The sequence below is a fragment of the Rhinichthys klamathensis genome, unplaced genomic scaffold (assembly GCF_029890125.1).
Source record: "Rhinichthys klamathensis goyatoka isolate OS25496 unplaced genomic scaffold, OSU_Roscu_1.1 h1tg000133l_1, whole genome shotgun sequence".
NCBI lineage: Eukaryota > Metazoa > Chordata > Actinopteri > Cypriniformes > Leuciscidae > Rhinichthys > Rhinichthys klamathensis.
Window position 1 is genome coordinate 3,913,738 of NW_026606668.1, and position 15,712 is coordinate 3,929,449.

The 15,712-nt window shown below is 37.8% G+C and overlaps 2 protein-coding genes and 1 long non-coding RNA gene across 3 annotated transcripts in view; 1 reads left to right on the forward strand and 2 right to left on the reverse strand.

Moving 5' to 3' along the window:
* The first annotated feature begins 28 nt into the window (after nucleotides 1-28).
* LOC130089541 (uncharacterized) lies at nucleotides 29-706 on the forward strand. Its single transcript, XR_008807585.1, has 2 exons — nucleotides 29-134; nucleotides 182-706. It is a non-coding gene; the product is annotated as an uncharacterized LOC130089541 (long non-coding RNA).
* Nucleotides 383-4,160, reverse strand: msmo1 (methylsterol monooxygenase 1). Its single transcript, XM_056256911.1, has 6 exons — nucleotides 4,028-4,160; nucleotides 2,943-3,231; nucleotides 2,682-2,830; nucleotides 2,384-2,510; nucleotides 1,327-1,481; nucleotides 383-976 (listed from the first exon to the last, which is right to left on the reverse strand). Exons 2-6 carry the CDS (start codon nucleotides 3,195-3,197, stop codon nucleotides 787-789), a joined length of 876 nt encoding a protein of 291 aa, XP_056112886.1. The 5' UTR covers nucleotides 3,198-3,231; nucleotides 4,028-4,160; the 3' UTR covers nucleotides 383-786.
* A 921-nt stretch (nucleotides 4,161-5,081) lies between these two features.
* Nucleotides 5,082-15,712, reverse strand: part of klhl2 (kelch-like family member 2) — a 32,758-nt gene continuing 22,127 nt past the window's right edge. Inside the window, exons 12-15 of the mRNA XM_056256908.1 lie at nucleotides 15,036-15,164; nucleotides 14,805-14,945; nucleotides 9,949-10,092; nucleotides 5,082-6,479 (exon numbers count right to left, since the gene is read on the reverse strand). Of these exons, the coding sequence (XP_056112883.1) occupies nucleotides 6,451-6,479; nucleotides 9,949-10,092; nucleotides 14,805-14,945; nucleotides 15,036-15,164 (443 nt within the window). The 3' untranslated portion in view covers nucleotides 5,082-6,450. The remainder of the gene's footprint in view (nucleotides 6,480-9,948; nucleotides 10,093-14,804; nucleotides 14,946-15,035; nucleotides 15,165-15,712) is intronic.

The window sequence follows — 15,712 nt, forward strand, 5'->3', positions numbered from 1 at the left end:
ATTTTGTTGTGGGTTAGGGTTAGGTTAGTGTACCCACCCCATATGGCACTTTTCATACTGTAATATGACATTTGACTTGTACGATGATCAGTGATGGGGATTGTAAAATTGTGATGAAAACACACATAGGGATAGTGTTTGAGAGCTCTCACTGTTCTTCTACTAGAGCGCAACCACAGAGTCAGCGTTTCTGTTACGTTGTTTTTATTAAGTTGCCTTCAAATTAACAAGCAAACACCTCAATTATCTCTTTCCCCCCCAAATCCATTCCAAGCCATATTTATATGCTATGGATGGTCACTGCTGAAAGTTATAAAATCTTTACAGGAATTTTGCAAAAAAATCAGGAAAGGCAACAAAGCAAAAAAAGCCATTACAAAAATAAGATTTTAAAATATTGTGTCATTGTTAAGGTGAAAGTAAAGTGCTTTTGATGAATGATGTTTTCATTACTTAAGACAGATGAATGTTTATAATAATTGAGAGCACAGAACACAGGCTGACATCCTTTCATTCCTAACAACCAGTCCGTTGGGAGTATTGTGATCGGTTGGTTTAATGATGTTTGTGAGGGGGTGTTTTCCCTTTTCAAAGGCACATTGCTGTAAGAAGCTGACATTGATTTGAATCCATTCAGTCCAATTTTAAATACTTTACAGTGAGTGTGTGCAGGGGGAGGCAATGCAAAAGCATCAGACCAACCAAATCCCACATAAGAGTCCATGAGAGATAGATAATTCTAGATGATGATGAAGCATCAGTGTATGTGAGAGAAATCTCTGTCAATCAGTCGCTCTTCACAGCTTTATGATGTGTGTAATGTTTGTTAAACTGGGAATCGGTGTTGAAAAGTCTGTCCCACCAGGTGAATGTAGATCCATAGTTGCCAACAAAATTCATGTGGTGGAAGTCATGGAAACGAGCTCCAGCATAGAATGGAATCAAATGCAGGGGGTTCAGAGGAATGTCGTAACCACTAAAGAGAGGGCAAAAGAAGGAACGTCAAAGAACAAAACACATACATACTCTAAAGATAAATGACATGATCAAAAAAGTATTATAAAATATTTTTTTACCAGGACATATTTCCACACATAATATAGTTTAATCATATAAAAATCCTAGAATTACTGTTATAGCCAAACTTGTAAATTAGAAGGCGGTGTCCACATACTTCTAGACATAGTAGTAGTGTATCAAATGAATACATTTGTAATATAGCGTTGCAATAAGTTATTATCAGCATCACAGTGTTGACATTACCAAATGTACTGATCCAGACCATGGCACGTCCACATTCAATTGTGTTGTGTGTCCTGAGCTCACCTGTGAACATCAATGGTTTCAAGCAGCCGGAAAGTGACCCAGGCCCAGAGCAAAATCATGTGATTGCAGAAGACCATGATGCCAATGAAGAATCCAGCACCCAGAATCAAAGTCTCAGCAGGGTGGGCATATTCTGCCTGCATGCCAAATGGAGCCTAACACACACAATAAAAAAAGATGGTAGATCAACTATCATTATTAAGAAAAAAAGGAAATAAAAATTAAGAGTTAAGGCTCGTTCACAACAAGAACTATAGCTATAAAAATAACGGTAACTATATTAGCATCCACGCTGATGGATAAAAAAAAGGTTGTGTTTATAGGCATGTGATGCATGCTCGAGCTCTTTAAAGCAGGATAGATTCTGATTGACTGTCAATGTTTCTATCGTTAATCATCTGGGAAAAAAATCCTTGTTTCACTTTATTTTGATGGTCCCTTAAACAGATTCTGTTGACTATAAGTAACGGTACACCTACATGTCTACTAACTCTGTTAGTAGAGTATTAGTAGACTGGTAGGGTTAGAATAAGTTGACATGTACTTGGAAAGTTGCTTATAGCCATTAGAATGTCTTTTGGGGAGAACCACAATAAAGAGTTAGCAAATATTAAGCAGACAGTCTACTTATACTCTAATGAGCGTTAGTTGACATGTAGTTGCATAGTTACTTAGTCAACAGAATGTTGAAAGTGTTACCTAAATCCTTGTGAAAGTTATTCTAACAATATTGTTTTTCTGTGCTGTTAATTTTATATATGTGGTGTGGACTCTCTTTTATATTTAGAACGATTTTTAGAACTATACTATTATCATTAGTGTTATAGTTATCGTGTAAACGGGCCTTTAGCAAATATATATATATACTGTATAATATATATATATATTGAAAATATTAATTATAATACAATGTAAAACTAAAAGAAAAGAACATGTAATAGTAGGAATTCACCAAAAAGTTTAAATTAAACTACTTCTACATGCCTATCTTGGCTGTCTTATAGTTTCCCTTCATCTGCACTTTGTGTGTGTATTTGTGAGAATGCGAGTAACTTACAGTGAAGTCATGATGGACTTTATGAATGTACTTGTAGATTCTGCGATGATGTAGGGCTCGGTGGAGGAAGTAATGCCACGTGTCCTCAATTACTGCACAACCAAAACACTGGGCCAATATAGAAGGCCTGAGATGGTGAGAGAGATTATAAAAATGAAAACAAGGCCCACTTTCTTCAAAAAAAGATTTCAGTAAAGCTGCAGAACAACCTCAGGACTTTGACTGTTACTTCATAGACCTATTATCACAGAATTCTTCATATATGAATCACTTTTTAAAGTGAGAGAGCTGTTCTCACCAGCGAGGCATGGAGTCCCAGTCATAAGGGATGCTGAAGAACTCAGTAAAGTAAAATGTTCCACAGATGAGCGGTAGCTGGATACAGAAGTGATTAAACAGCAGCATTTTAAAGCACTTCCACTGTTTCTCCCATGTCTCTGGTTTATCCTGCAAGCACAACAACAAAAACATATGAAAAGTTAATAAAAACAACATTTTTAGCAAGAAAAAAATATAGAAATGTTAAATTTAAAATAATAAATCCTTTGATTGCACGTACCTGTTGGATTTTGTACTTCTGCATGAAAGGGAAGAACTGAAAGATAAATCCAGGCAGACAGAACAGGAAATAGATGAGTTCATGGACGATGAGCGAGCCCCAGGTGGCGATCTGGAATTTGCTGTAGTTCTGGAGCATGTGGTTCCACGCGTGCTCCAGAGGTTCCTGCAGCGGATTTTCTGGAAGAAATGAATCCACATATTCCACCGCCAGATATGCAGAAGACAGAATGTTGGCTGTGCCGTTCACCTCCATGGCAGCGAGTCAGTGGGACTCTCCAAATGAGTAACTGTATTAACACATGACATGAATAAAGATTATTGACACTCAGTTATCAATCTCAGAGTGAGGCTTGCCTGAAATACAGGTAGTTCATATGGAAAAATCATATGCTTCATGTCAGTACAGGGTTACACCAAACTATTAATGTATGTTACAGCTGAATTCAACTTTGTTTGATCACTGGTTACACCCAGATGTTGCTTGGGTGTAATGATGAACCCATTATTCATTGAAGTTATGCAAGCTTTCCAAATTAAACTAATTTATATACCTCTAAATTTTACACATTTGTGGTGACAAATAAAATAGAAATTTTAAATTAACACATTTTAACGGTGAGATTTCATTTTATATTTCAATTATCAAATATGCATGATCATATTTTGGTAGCCAGAATAGACAAAATAAGCTGGTCTGGTTGCATAACAATAAATAATCATAAATACACAAATGTAAAGATTACAAGAGACACTATTAGGTATTTTGGTCATATTACTGCACGTGCATGTCTGTTAAATCACAATAACAATCATAACCCCTAAACATTTTATTTTCTCAAAGGCAACTATCTTTTGAAACAATTTCCTAATCAACAAATGCACCTATGTAGTCCAACGGTAATATTTAGCTTGTTTACATTACATTATTTACATGTTAAACGCGTGTTTCCATCATTCTGCTGCTGTAACTCGAACCAGGGCAGATGAAAGAGCGCAAATATTTCTAAAATTTCTTAAAGAACATTACAACAAATATCCTATTATAAGAGTGTAGATTTCAGCACGGACGTGTGGTTGACTCACCTGTGAGAAGCTCTCCTTCTACCTGCGCTGGCAGTAAGGGTCGCTTTTAATGTAATAGAACTTTACATAGAACCATTGGCCGAGAAAAGAGGAGACGGTGTGTGCGGGCAGAGGCTGGCCGCTGATTGGCTGTGACAAGAGGGATACTGACGTATACGGGCAGGGGCGGTGGCCTGATTGGTTGAGGGAATGAACTGACGATAGTGAGACCTTGAGTTTCCGCAGCTGCAGCCAATGAAAACCCGCGATTGTCTTTCATAACCTGCGCTGACGCGCTGACTGAACTACACCTCCTGGCAATGAGGAAGTTTATTTTATATTATTGTTGTTTAATTCTGTTTTGAGATGTAACTATGTATTTGCTGTTATGTTTGTTCAATAATAAAATAAATAAAAAAATAAAAAAAAAGTCTTTTTTTCGGTCAGCCGATAGCTCGGACCCCCGAATATGATCACCCTCGTGCGATGGACCCCATCCTAAAAATTGTTTCTAGTAGCCTACTGCACTGTTATAGAACTGTTACTGTATTTATTTACTACATTTTGCTTTTATTTATTTACTAATTTACTTATTTTTATATATTTTTTTATTTTTAATATCAAACATTTTTATTTGTATCCATCAACTAGTGAAAAATTAATATTATAAATATACCTTAATATTGGACAATATTTAGTTAGTATGTAGTTATTGCATTTACTTTTTTTAAACTTATTTTAATCATTTATTTATTTGTATATAATTTTTAAAAATATATATATATATATATATATTTTTTTTATTCTGATTATTGTTATTTATTTTCACTTTCTCTGAACTGCCTTTATGGCCACCTGAGTGTCCCCGAACCCCAGTTTGAAAACCCCTGTATTAAGTGATTTATTTTATTGATGGAGTGTTACCAAATACATGCATTATTTAACAGTATATATTTACAGTAAACGAAAGTTCACAAGTATAAGTTAATTTCACATTGGAAATATTCAGTAGGCTAACATTAAATTGTCTTGTGCTTCATGTGAACTTACACACACACAAAAAAAAATCATAATGTTAGGTGTTTTTACTAGAAGCATGTTTATTATTAATGATATAAAACAAGTTATGAAACTTCAAGAACACAACATTCCTTTTGACTGATAATTAATAATACACAATTGTATATATATTCATTAATAGGCTTGGTGACAGTAGTTAAAAAGAGTTAAATACTAAACAGCAAGAGCAAAACATAGAAAACCATTAAAGTTACAGAAAACAAAGAAGGAAAAAAAAGAACAAAGAGAGAGAAAAAAAAGAAAGAAATTGTATCTTTATACTTCTTCAGCGTTCAATACCGCTAGTACAGAGAGCACGTCACGTTGGTTAGTGAGTACAGCAGTAGTTTAAGAATGGCACACAAACATCAGTATTTAGAACCATGCAAAGCGGTTTAATACCCAAGCAACCAGCATCAGTCCACAGTATCGTGCATGCCGAAGCGTTCGTTAACGTTTCGAATATGTCAAAGATCGCAATTCTCGAACAACCGGACCACAAGAAAAAAAGTATTAAAAGAAAAAACAACAACAGACGGTTCAAACTTTAAGACTTCAAATGTTGTTTGGCAAACAAATTGCAAAATGTAAAAGTTTGTTCATCTTCAGTAGAGACCCTTCTTGCATATAGGCAAGCAAAAGTTTCAGCTCTAACCATAAAACAAGAATTATCATCATCATCATCATCATCATCAACATCATCATCAACCAACCTTCATAATGAAGATGTTTAAAGTCCAGTGACTTCATAAACAACCTTCCAAGAGGCAACAAAGTGCTGGTCCTAAACTAGACACATTTACCCTCAAACTTTATTTGAATAAGCAAAAACCATCAATGGGTTCCTTCAGATCGAGAGATCAAGCAGCAAAAATCTCTGGCCATTCCCTCGGCTCAAACGCAGGAAAGTTTTGATGATGCCACAGACGCGCTGGCCAAATTTTTGCACCAGACTTTTGTCAGAGGTTAGCAACATTTTGTTTCGTCCCTGCTTCTTCAGGGCTCCTCAAAGTGCAATAAACTTCATCACTGACTACTCTCAAACAAGAGAAACAGAAAGAAAAGAGAGATAAAGAGTGTGTAAGTGTATAGCTAGAGACAAAAAGAGGTAGTGTGAGAATGCTTGTAGTTAAGTATTTAAATGAGTGTGTGTGAGAGAGAGAGAGAGAGAGAGAGAGAGAGAGAGAGAGAGAGAGAGAGAGAGAGAGAGAGAGAGAGAGAGAGAGAGAGAGAGAGAGAGAGAGAGAGAGAGCAGTATTCTCCAGGCCATGTCCATGGTGAAGCAGTTCCAGGATGAAGCTTCAGCCATCGTAAGAGCTTCAGTGTGAGCGAATCCTCTGCTGTACGTCAGCGTCAGCTACAGTGTTCAACAACTCCACAGCTGCTTAGAGAGGCTTATCAATGACGGTCACACCTACACACACACACAAAGACAGCGGATCAGTACAGTCATTCTAAAAAAATACAGCAATCATTAATATCAAATTATTTAATATATTAATACAATTCATTTTTATGAATGTATTTTTTATATATATATTATCTAACATCAAATTTCACAAAAAATATAAACAAAATATTTGTCATGCATGGTTGTAGATTATTTAATAATAGTTTTATTCGGCTGATACTGATAATTACAAAATGGCCAAATATTAGCTTGGCTGATGATGGGTCTATCACAATTAATTTACACGCAGAACGATGAAACATTTGGGACTTTTGTTTTGAACACCAGGTCATACAAATACTCGAATTAACCACTAGATGGGAACCACAATCTGTGCTCTCTTCTGGTCTCTAGTGGGTGCCTCAGGTATCCGTTCATTTTTGACCGATTTCATAAAATAATTTCAATTAAACAGAGCATGATCCTGTTCTTATACTGTAACACTGGCTTCCCCATGACTGAGTATGCTAGACAATTCTAAAAAGTCTATTAAAACATATTCAGCTGTTTTGTCAGTGTAGTTTTTTTCATGTTTTTGAAAGAAGTCTCTTAGGTTCACCAGGCTGCTGCACGGATTTGATTAAATCTACAGTAAAAACTGAAATATTGTGAAATATTACAACTTAAAATAACTGCTTTCTATTCTAATATATTTTAAAAAGTAATTTATTCCTGTGATGGCAAAGCTGAATTTTCACCATCTATCATTCTAATATGACGATTTGCTGTTCAAGAAATATTTCTTATTATCAACATTGAAACAGTTGTGCTGTTTAATATTGTTGTGGAAACAGTGATACTTTTTTTCAGGATTCTCCAAATTAATTGAAAGTTCCAAACAACAGCATTAATATAAATATATAAATCTTTAGTAAAATTATAAATGTCTATACTGTCACTTTTGATTAAATGAATGCATCCTCGCTGACTATTTTATATAGTAATACTCATTTATTTAGAAAAATATTACTGACTAACGTTTGAATAAATGTGTACATACACTCCCTGGCCAATTTTTTTTTAAAAGTCATGTTTTTGGCAACAGTTCTTCTAACCCTAATTGATGGAGTGTGTAGCTTTTCGTTTCTTAAACAGCCATGTTCACCAGGCTCAGATTGTGAAAGAATGGGTGAAAGAAAGAGTCGAGACGTTAAATTCTTTGAAAGTCTTTGGAATATGCTGAAGGAGACTTTACAGAATGCTTGACTCTTGCATTGTCAATCCAAGATCTTGACCAAAAATGTATACACACCTCTTAATGGAAACAACATCACAACATTTATTTCCATAATTTAAGGTCTGGACTGATGATTCTGATGAAAAATTCTTCTTCTTCATGCTTCCTCACAACCATTCTTTCACAATTTGAGCCTGATAAATCTTGGCTTTCTCATCTTGGAATATGGCCATTATGTGCCTTCCTCCATGGCCGTTTAAGAAATGAAAAGCTACACACTCCATCAATTTACTGTTAGAACTGTTGAAAACATATAACTTAACTACAATAATGATCCAATCATAGACTCTTAAGGCTGGGACACACCAAGCCGAAGGTCGGCTGTCTGACGGGCTAGTTGTTGCGGTGTGTTCCACACGTCGGCGGCAGTTTGGCCGATTCAGCATGTTGGTGAGACTGGGAACTCTGATTGGATGTTCAGTTTAGTGAACGAGTCAGTGCATTCATTCAAGAGAAAGTGATGAAAGAGAGGAAGTCAACATGGTACAGACAGAAGACTGATGCAATTAAAAAACGCAAATATATTCATAACAACACGAGCCACTAAAAATGAACAAAGTTATCAACAGAGGTAAGGTAAGCAAGAGCTTCTTTGTTTAATTTCGTATATCTCGTATATCCTTGTTTTGGTTATATATATACACTCACCTAAAGGATTATTAGGAACACCATACTAATACTGTGTTTGACCCCCTTTCGCCTTCAGAACTGCCTTAATTCTACGTGGCATTGATTCAACAAGGTGCTAAAAGCATTCTTTAGAAATGTTGGCCCATATTGATAGGATAGCATCTTGCAGTTGATGGAGATTTGTGGGATGCACATCCAGGGCACGAAGCTCTCGTTCCACCACATCCCAAAGATGCTCTATTGGGTTGAGATCTGGTGACTGTGGGGGCCATTTTAGTACAGTGAACTCATTGTCATGTTCAAGAAACCAATTTGAAATGATTCGAGCTTTGTGACATGGTGCATTATCCTGCTTGAAGTAGCCATCAGAGGATGGTGGCCATAAAGGGATGGACATGGTCAGAAACAATGCTCAGGTAGGCCGTGGCATTTAAACGATGCCCAATTGGCACTAAGGGGCCTAAAGTGTGCCAAGAAAACATCCCCCACACCATTACACCACCACCACCAGCCTGCACAGTGGTAACAAGGCATGATGGATCCATGTTCTCATTCTGTATACGCCACATTCTGACTCTACCATCTGAATGTCTCAACAGAAATCGAGACTCATCAGACCAGGCGACATTTTTCCAGTCTTCAACTGTCCAATTTTGGTGAGCTCTTGCAAATTGTAGCCTCTTTTTCCTATTTGTAGAGGAGATGAGTGGTACCCGGTGAGGTCTTCTGCTGTTGTAGCCCATCCGCCTCAAGGTTGTGCGTGTTGTGACTTCACTAATGCTTTGCTGCATACCTCGGTTGTAATGAGTGGCTATTTCAGTCAAAGTTGCTCTTCTATCAGCTTGAATCAGTCGGCCCTTTCTCCTCTGACCTCTAGCACCAACAAGGCATTTTCGCCCACAGGACTGCCGCATACTGGATGTTTTTCCCTTTTCACACCATTCTTTGTAAACCCTAGAAATGGTGGTGCGTGAAAATCCCAGTAACTGAGCAGATTGTGAAATACTCAGACCGGCCCGTCTGACACCAACAACCATGCCACGCTCAAAATGGCTTAAATCACCTTTCTTTCCCATTCTGACATTCAGTTTGGAGTTCAGGAGATTGTCTTGACCAGGACCACACCCCTAAATGCATTGAAGCAAATGCCATGTGATTGGTTGATTAGATAATTGCATTAAAGAGAAATTGAACAGGTGTTCCTAATAATCCTTTAGGTGAGTGTATATCCTTTTGAATGACGAATATAGACTATTGGTCCCTGCTGATATAGACAGTTAATTCCTTACACGCAGGCGCAGAACGCACATGCTAGTTTGCAGTCGGCTGTAGTCTGTGCTGTGTTCAAGCGCAGCTTTTTGGTCCAAATGCAACCGACGTGAGGCGACAACAACGTCGGTTTCCATGGCCGCTGGTTCTTTTAAGTCGGCTTTGTGTGTCCCAGGTTTTAAGGATTTTTGTGCCTATTTTAATTCAAACAGCGACTTTTTTGGGGGGGGGGGGGGGCTGTGTATAATAATGAAAAACTGTTTAAGAATGGCATTTTGAACAGTCTCTTTTTATGACCTGCGTAGCTGCGTCCTGTGCTCATGCAGGTGGGCAGTAGTGTCCATTTATCAGTGTTTGGATTGTAGAACTCCACTGAAGCCAGGTTGCACGAACCATCATCACCACCAATCACATACAGCAGGTTATTCACGGCACACACACCTAGAACACACAAAACGATTGAAACATACTGTTAATCCAAAAACATCACAGCTAGAAATGTTTTTGTTTTAGCTGGCACAGTGATGCATGTTCAGGGTATATACAGCAATCCTTAAGTTAAATTTACTACTTTTTAATACCTTTTTTACTACCTTCAGAATTTTTTAAAAAAACCATCACGACACTGAATTGCAAGTGTTAATCAGCGACCTTTCTATTATTTACACAGATTTTGACATATATAACATACAAAAAAGAATAGATTTAGAGACTGATGTCAGTATTACTAATATTATAGCTACTGATGTCTCGATGAAAATGATTTCCCCCCAAATTTTAAACATTTATTAGGCTTCAAAAAATATAAAAACTTATAATTTAAGTGAACTTAAAACAATCCTCTCTTAAACCCATAATACATGTCATATTTACCTATGCCATACAGAAATTGAATATGGTCATAAAACAGTCCGCACTGCATAAATTATAAATGAAATATAGATTAATCCTTATCAAAGCTACAAGCGTTCTTTAGTCAAGAGCAGTGAGTAATTTTCTCTGTTCTTTAGGTTAACTTTACCAAAGTCCTTTTAGGCAAGTCATGCCACTCGGCCGCCATCTTGGCAATGCCTCCGGGCAGCTATTTCAGACTAACAAGACCAGGCTCCTATCTAAATGAATGGGCAGAGACCCAGAACTGCACTTTCACTGGTCACCGGGACATAAAAACTGCATGTATACAAACACTAATAAAATATGATAAAAATCGCTGAAAAAGTGTGATGACTTTGACCCAAAATAAGGTTTAAAACGCCTTTTTCCCCACAGGTTATACTTTTACTGCGCATGCGCAAGGGTTCTCTCGCTCTCTGTCGTGCGCGCGCTACTGCTCGCTCTAGATTCCGGGAGATTTGAACTAATTTGCAGTCATCAGGGAGCCGCTATCAATCTGCGGGAGACTCCCGGAACTTCCGGGAGACTTGGGATGTCTGATATTTACACAACTAACACATCAAATCTGCTGCCTTTTCAAACAGTAACATATTTTCCCCTGTCGCAAACCTCAACTGTGCGCATGCGTCGGTGGAACCAGACGATAGGCTTAAATGTTTTCCGGCTTGACTGTTAAAAGCAGACGATTGGCTTTCCAGCGGGAGGGGCGTGGCATGTGCATACAACCGCCATCTTTGGCGTTACGGGTTTTCCCTATATAGTTGTATTAAGGATTGGGGAAGTGGCATGTCTCTATATAAATAGTCTCTGACTTTACTGACAGACAGAATTAATGGCTCCTGTCACTTTAAGATCTGCCGCTGCTGACAGGATCTCACGCATCACATTCTCACTACTATTTACTTCCATTTAAGATTTTATTTAACTCATTTAGCACGGTTCTTGTGAGGATACTCGACAAAACGGACATTTTGGCTTAAATGTGTGTGTGTTATTGTTCGTTCAAGCGCGAAAGAGAACTCGATACTGGCGCGCGTCTTTCTGTGCATCGTGTGTCAGGAGGAAATTCACTGACAGCGCGTATTGTCATTGTCGCGCATTAAAGCATTTGCGTGAATAAGAGCATGATCATAATCCTAGCTAAAGGATGACAGAAAGAACGGATGCATTGCTGCATTAATTGCAAAGCTGGACAAAAATGAATCGCATGAGTTAAAGGTAGGGTAGGTCGTTTTTGGTCTAAAAAACTTTTTCCCAAATTTGTTTAAACTTTCTATATATATCAATGCATAATTAAAATGTAAGTACTCTGATAAAAAGAGTATAAAAATCGAGTGACTCTAGACCGTTTAATCTGCACTAAACACAGCTCATTATTTCCTTCCGGGACGAAACAATGGATTGCCTTAGGTGACTGTCACTCTCTCGCAACCATGGCAACACCCCCCGCCAGGGGCGGACTGGCCATCTGTGTGATCTGGAGTATCACAGAACGGCCGGTACTTCAGGACGGCCGGCGGGCCGGCCCACCACCCGCCACACACGCAGTCATCACCTGTTTTTTTCCCCCCACTAATCTGTTTCACACTCCAGTACTGTAGGTGGCAGCAATGCACCTTTAAGTTGGATGCCAGCGCGGAGCATTATCAGCTCGGCCCAAAAAAACTGCGATCGCGGCCGAAGCAGCTGTGCGGACTGATCTCGATCAAGCAAACATTATTACACAGAGTTGCGCGATCCACTGAGAAGCATTTCAATTCAGTGCAGAATTCTCTATCTCTATTATAAACCCACAGATGGCTGTGATTTAAGCTAGTTAAAAGCCAGATTAAACAGAGCTGATATTCTCAACATCTTGACGCAAAAAAACAGGTGAAACATTGTTCCAAGAACAAACCAGTTAGAAGACATTTCACTCCACAACTTATGAATTAACTGTAACTTAGTAAAACAATTTTTTTTGGCAGAAATGTGCCTGTATTCATATTAAAAATGCTGTTATATTAATAGTCATGTAGGCCTATAAATGTAGGCTATTAAATGTAATGCAGTAATGTTTTTGTTTAGAAGTTATGGCAGTTTATTTATTTATTTTGCATTAAATATTTATACTAAATGTTTATGCTACAGTAGGTTTTTAGAGAATAATATATATATATATTACAATTTTTTCAGGAATTGTTGAACCAGAATATCAAGATATTTTATTATTTCGCATATGATGGTGAAAAGTAAAAAAGTTAAAGTTAAAAGTAAAGGTAAAGGTAAGGTAAAAAAAACACCACCATGTTATATGTATAATAAATATTTTTGAGTATAGCCCTTATAGATTATTTTATCCCTTTAGCCCTCGCACACAAAAAGGTTGGAGACCCCTGGTATATAGTAACGATATGTTTTATAATTACAAGTTTGTGTAATTAGGGTTTCTGTATTTTATTTTCAGTGCAGATGTAATGGCATTGTACATTTTGTTGTTTTTATTTGAAGACTGAGGCTTCATTAATAAACAAAACCCCAATTGTCATCATTGTTTTTGAGATATTACTTGCTGTGAATACCTTGTCTGATATAGGTCACAGTATTGTGGCATAGTATCAGGACATCCTAGTGGCTAGGGGGGAATGGCTGGATGATGGGCCTATTTGGGAGAAAGTCCAGGGCTGTTTTTTAGCCCCAGTCCGTCACTGCCCCCCGCTGCTACACGCGCTGCCCACATGCGCGCACTCGTTTGACTCGAGGAGGGTAAGAGACTAGTAAGAGACACAATTACATGCAAAACACGGCGTATATATAATGAATCTTGCACGAAATTCACCTTCATCACAGTGTAACTGATTGTAATGGGAAAACGTGTATCAATGCAACCTGTTTTTAGCTTTGCTTTATGTTACTAGCTCGTTAACGAATCAAACTCAATATATTTTAAACTTTACCAGTATCGATATGCTAGCTTGATAGTGAGTACTAACAGCCATGTTAGTTGTTTATATTCATAATGATAAAGTTAGGTATTTTATTACATGTGACGTGAGTCTGACATGATGTCACTACATGCACTGCTGCTCCTCTCCGCTCGGCGCTGGTAAGCGCGTCCTCCAGCTGTGAGCTGTCGGCATCGCGCGTTCATGTGTTTTGGGGGCGTGGTTTTGGAAGGAGCCCAGAATGGAGGGGGTGGAAGTGAATGGAGATAAGTAGCTGTGTTTATTACAGCCCTGAGAGGACTACAGACACTCGATTTTTATACTCTCTTTTCCAGAGTACTTACATTTTAATTATGCATTGATATATATAGAAAGTTTAAACAAATTTGGCAAAAAGTTTTAAAAAAAAATCCTACCTACAATACCTTTAACGTTGCTGTCAGCACTTATCATACATTGCTGACAGAAAATATTGCGGTTTGAAGTGGACTCGTTTTCATGGTAACGTAGGCCTAACGTTACACCGAATGTTTTTTTAGTAGCTAACGTTACACAGTAATGTTCTACATTAAATATTTAGCTAACAGTCTGAAATTATCCTGACCTGAGCTAATTTCCTGAATCAACCAACTCACATCTCCTTTCTTTTTTTTCATCCATGATGACATTCGTCACCTGTTGTTGTTTCTGGCGTTTCATCACTGACTGTGTCGCAATCGATTTTTTATGGTCGCAACCGCTATCCTTGCGCATTAGAACTTTCAGTGAGCTATTTTACACAGGCTCGGTCCTGCTCCTCCGTGGCAATGACGGCGTGCGGTTAAAAATCATAACAAACGAATTTGAAAGTGTCCCCCTTGTCCGCATAGGAAATTACGCCCGTGGGTAGGACATCATCCCCAGGCTTCATGAACTTGCGCTCCATGCTTTCACCGACGACGCTAATGTGACGTATGGATCTCTCACACTGTGTTGCCAGGACCCGCCCTGCTCTGCTTCTGATAGGCTTGTAACGTTAGTTAGAGCTGCGTTCCTCTCATATGATTGGTAGGTGAAATCAATTGACTCGAAAATATTAAAACGCATGCAAGTTCCCCTTTTTCTTTTTGTCCTCACGGCCGAACGCCGGAGATCCGGCACGGTGCCCTGGACACCTGATAGTCTGAAAAAATAATACCTAACTTGGAAAAAATAATACCTCTGAGACAACATTTAACACTTTTAATGGCCTTAAATTTGACAATTTTGATTTATCACTTTTTAATACTTTTTAAAACCCCGCGGACACCCTGATGTTGTGCTGTTCAGCAAGTATGTAGTATTTGACCAACTCACCTGCGTTCCTGCGGCACATGTTCATATCAGCCACCTGTTTCCATGTGTTAGTGGTGGGGTCATACATCTCACAGCTCTTTCTGACCAAGGGGCCGTCGTGCCCTCCTACTGCATACAGCAGACCTTTTAACACACCTACACCTGTCCAACAAAAACATTCCTGGTTTACACAGATACACGTTGATTGCCAGCATTTGTGAAGATATGCGTGGGAGCGTGTTTGGGTGTTACCTGCACCACTACGACGGGTTCCCATCTCTGCTCTGTAAGACCATTCATTGGTGTTGGGGTTATAGGCCTCAACAGTACTCAAACACTGACGTGTTGCTCCGTCATACCCTCCGACTGCATAAAGCAAACCTAAAAAGAGACAGTTTGAAATCATTTTCATCAGTTCAAATCAACTGTTCGATATTAAACACACTTTTTGAGACATGTGTGACATAAATATGTGTTGCACAAAAACACAACATCAAGCATTTCAAGTTTAGCGAAATGTTTCATTATCAATCCCAAATTAAAATGTATTATGCAAAATGATATGTATTAAATAAAACATTAGTAATGTAATACATTATTATGTTTTTGAAAGTGTCTAAAGCATTTATTTGATCAAAAATACAGTGAAACGGTAATATTGTGAAATCTTATTATTTAAAATAACTTTTTTATTTCAATATATTTTAAAATGAAATTTATTCCTGTGATGGCAAAGCTGAATTTTCAGCAGCCATTAGTCCAGTCTTCAGTGTCACATGATCCTCTTCAGTGTCACATGATCCTTCCGTTGCGCTGCTTAATGTTTTTGTGGAAACCGTGATTTCTTTTTTCAGGATACTTCGATGAATATAAAGTTTAAAAGAACTTTTTTATATATATATATATAATTAATTTGAAATATAATTTTT

Excerpts from the sequence above, each read along its gene's own strand:
- msmo1 (XM_056256911.1), bottom strand. The coding sequence starts at position 3,197 with ATGGAGGTGAACGGCACAGCCAACATTCTGTCTTCTGCATATCTGGCG. Across the intron at positions 2,831-2,942 it reads AGAAGTACAAAATCCAACAG|GATAAACCAGAGACATGGGA; the intron begins GTACGTGCAATC and ends TTGTGCTTGCAG. Across the intron at positions 977-1,326 it reads GAAACCATTGATGTTCACAG|TGGTTACGACATTCCTCTGA; the intron begins GTGAGCTCAGGA and ends CCCTCTCTTTAG.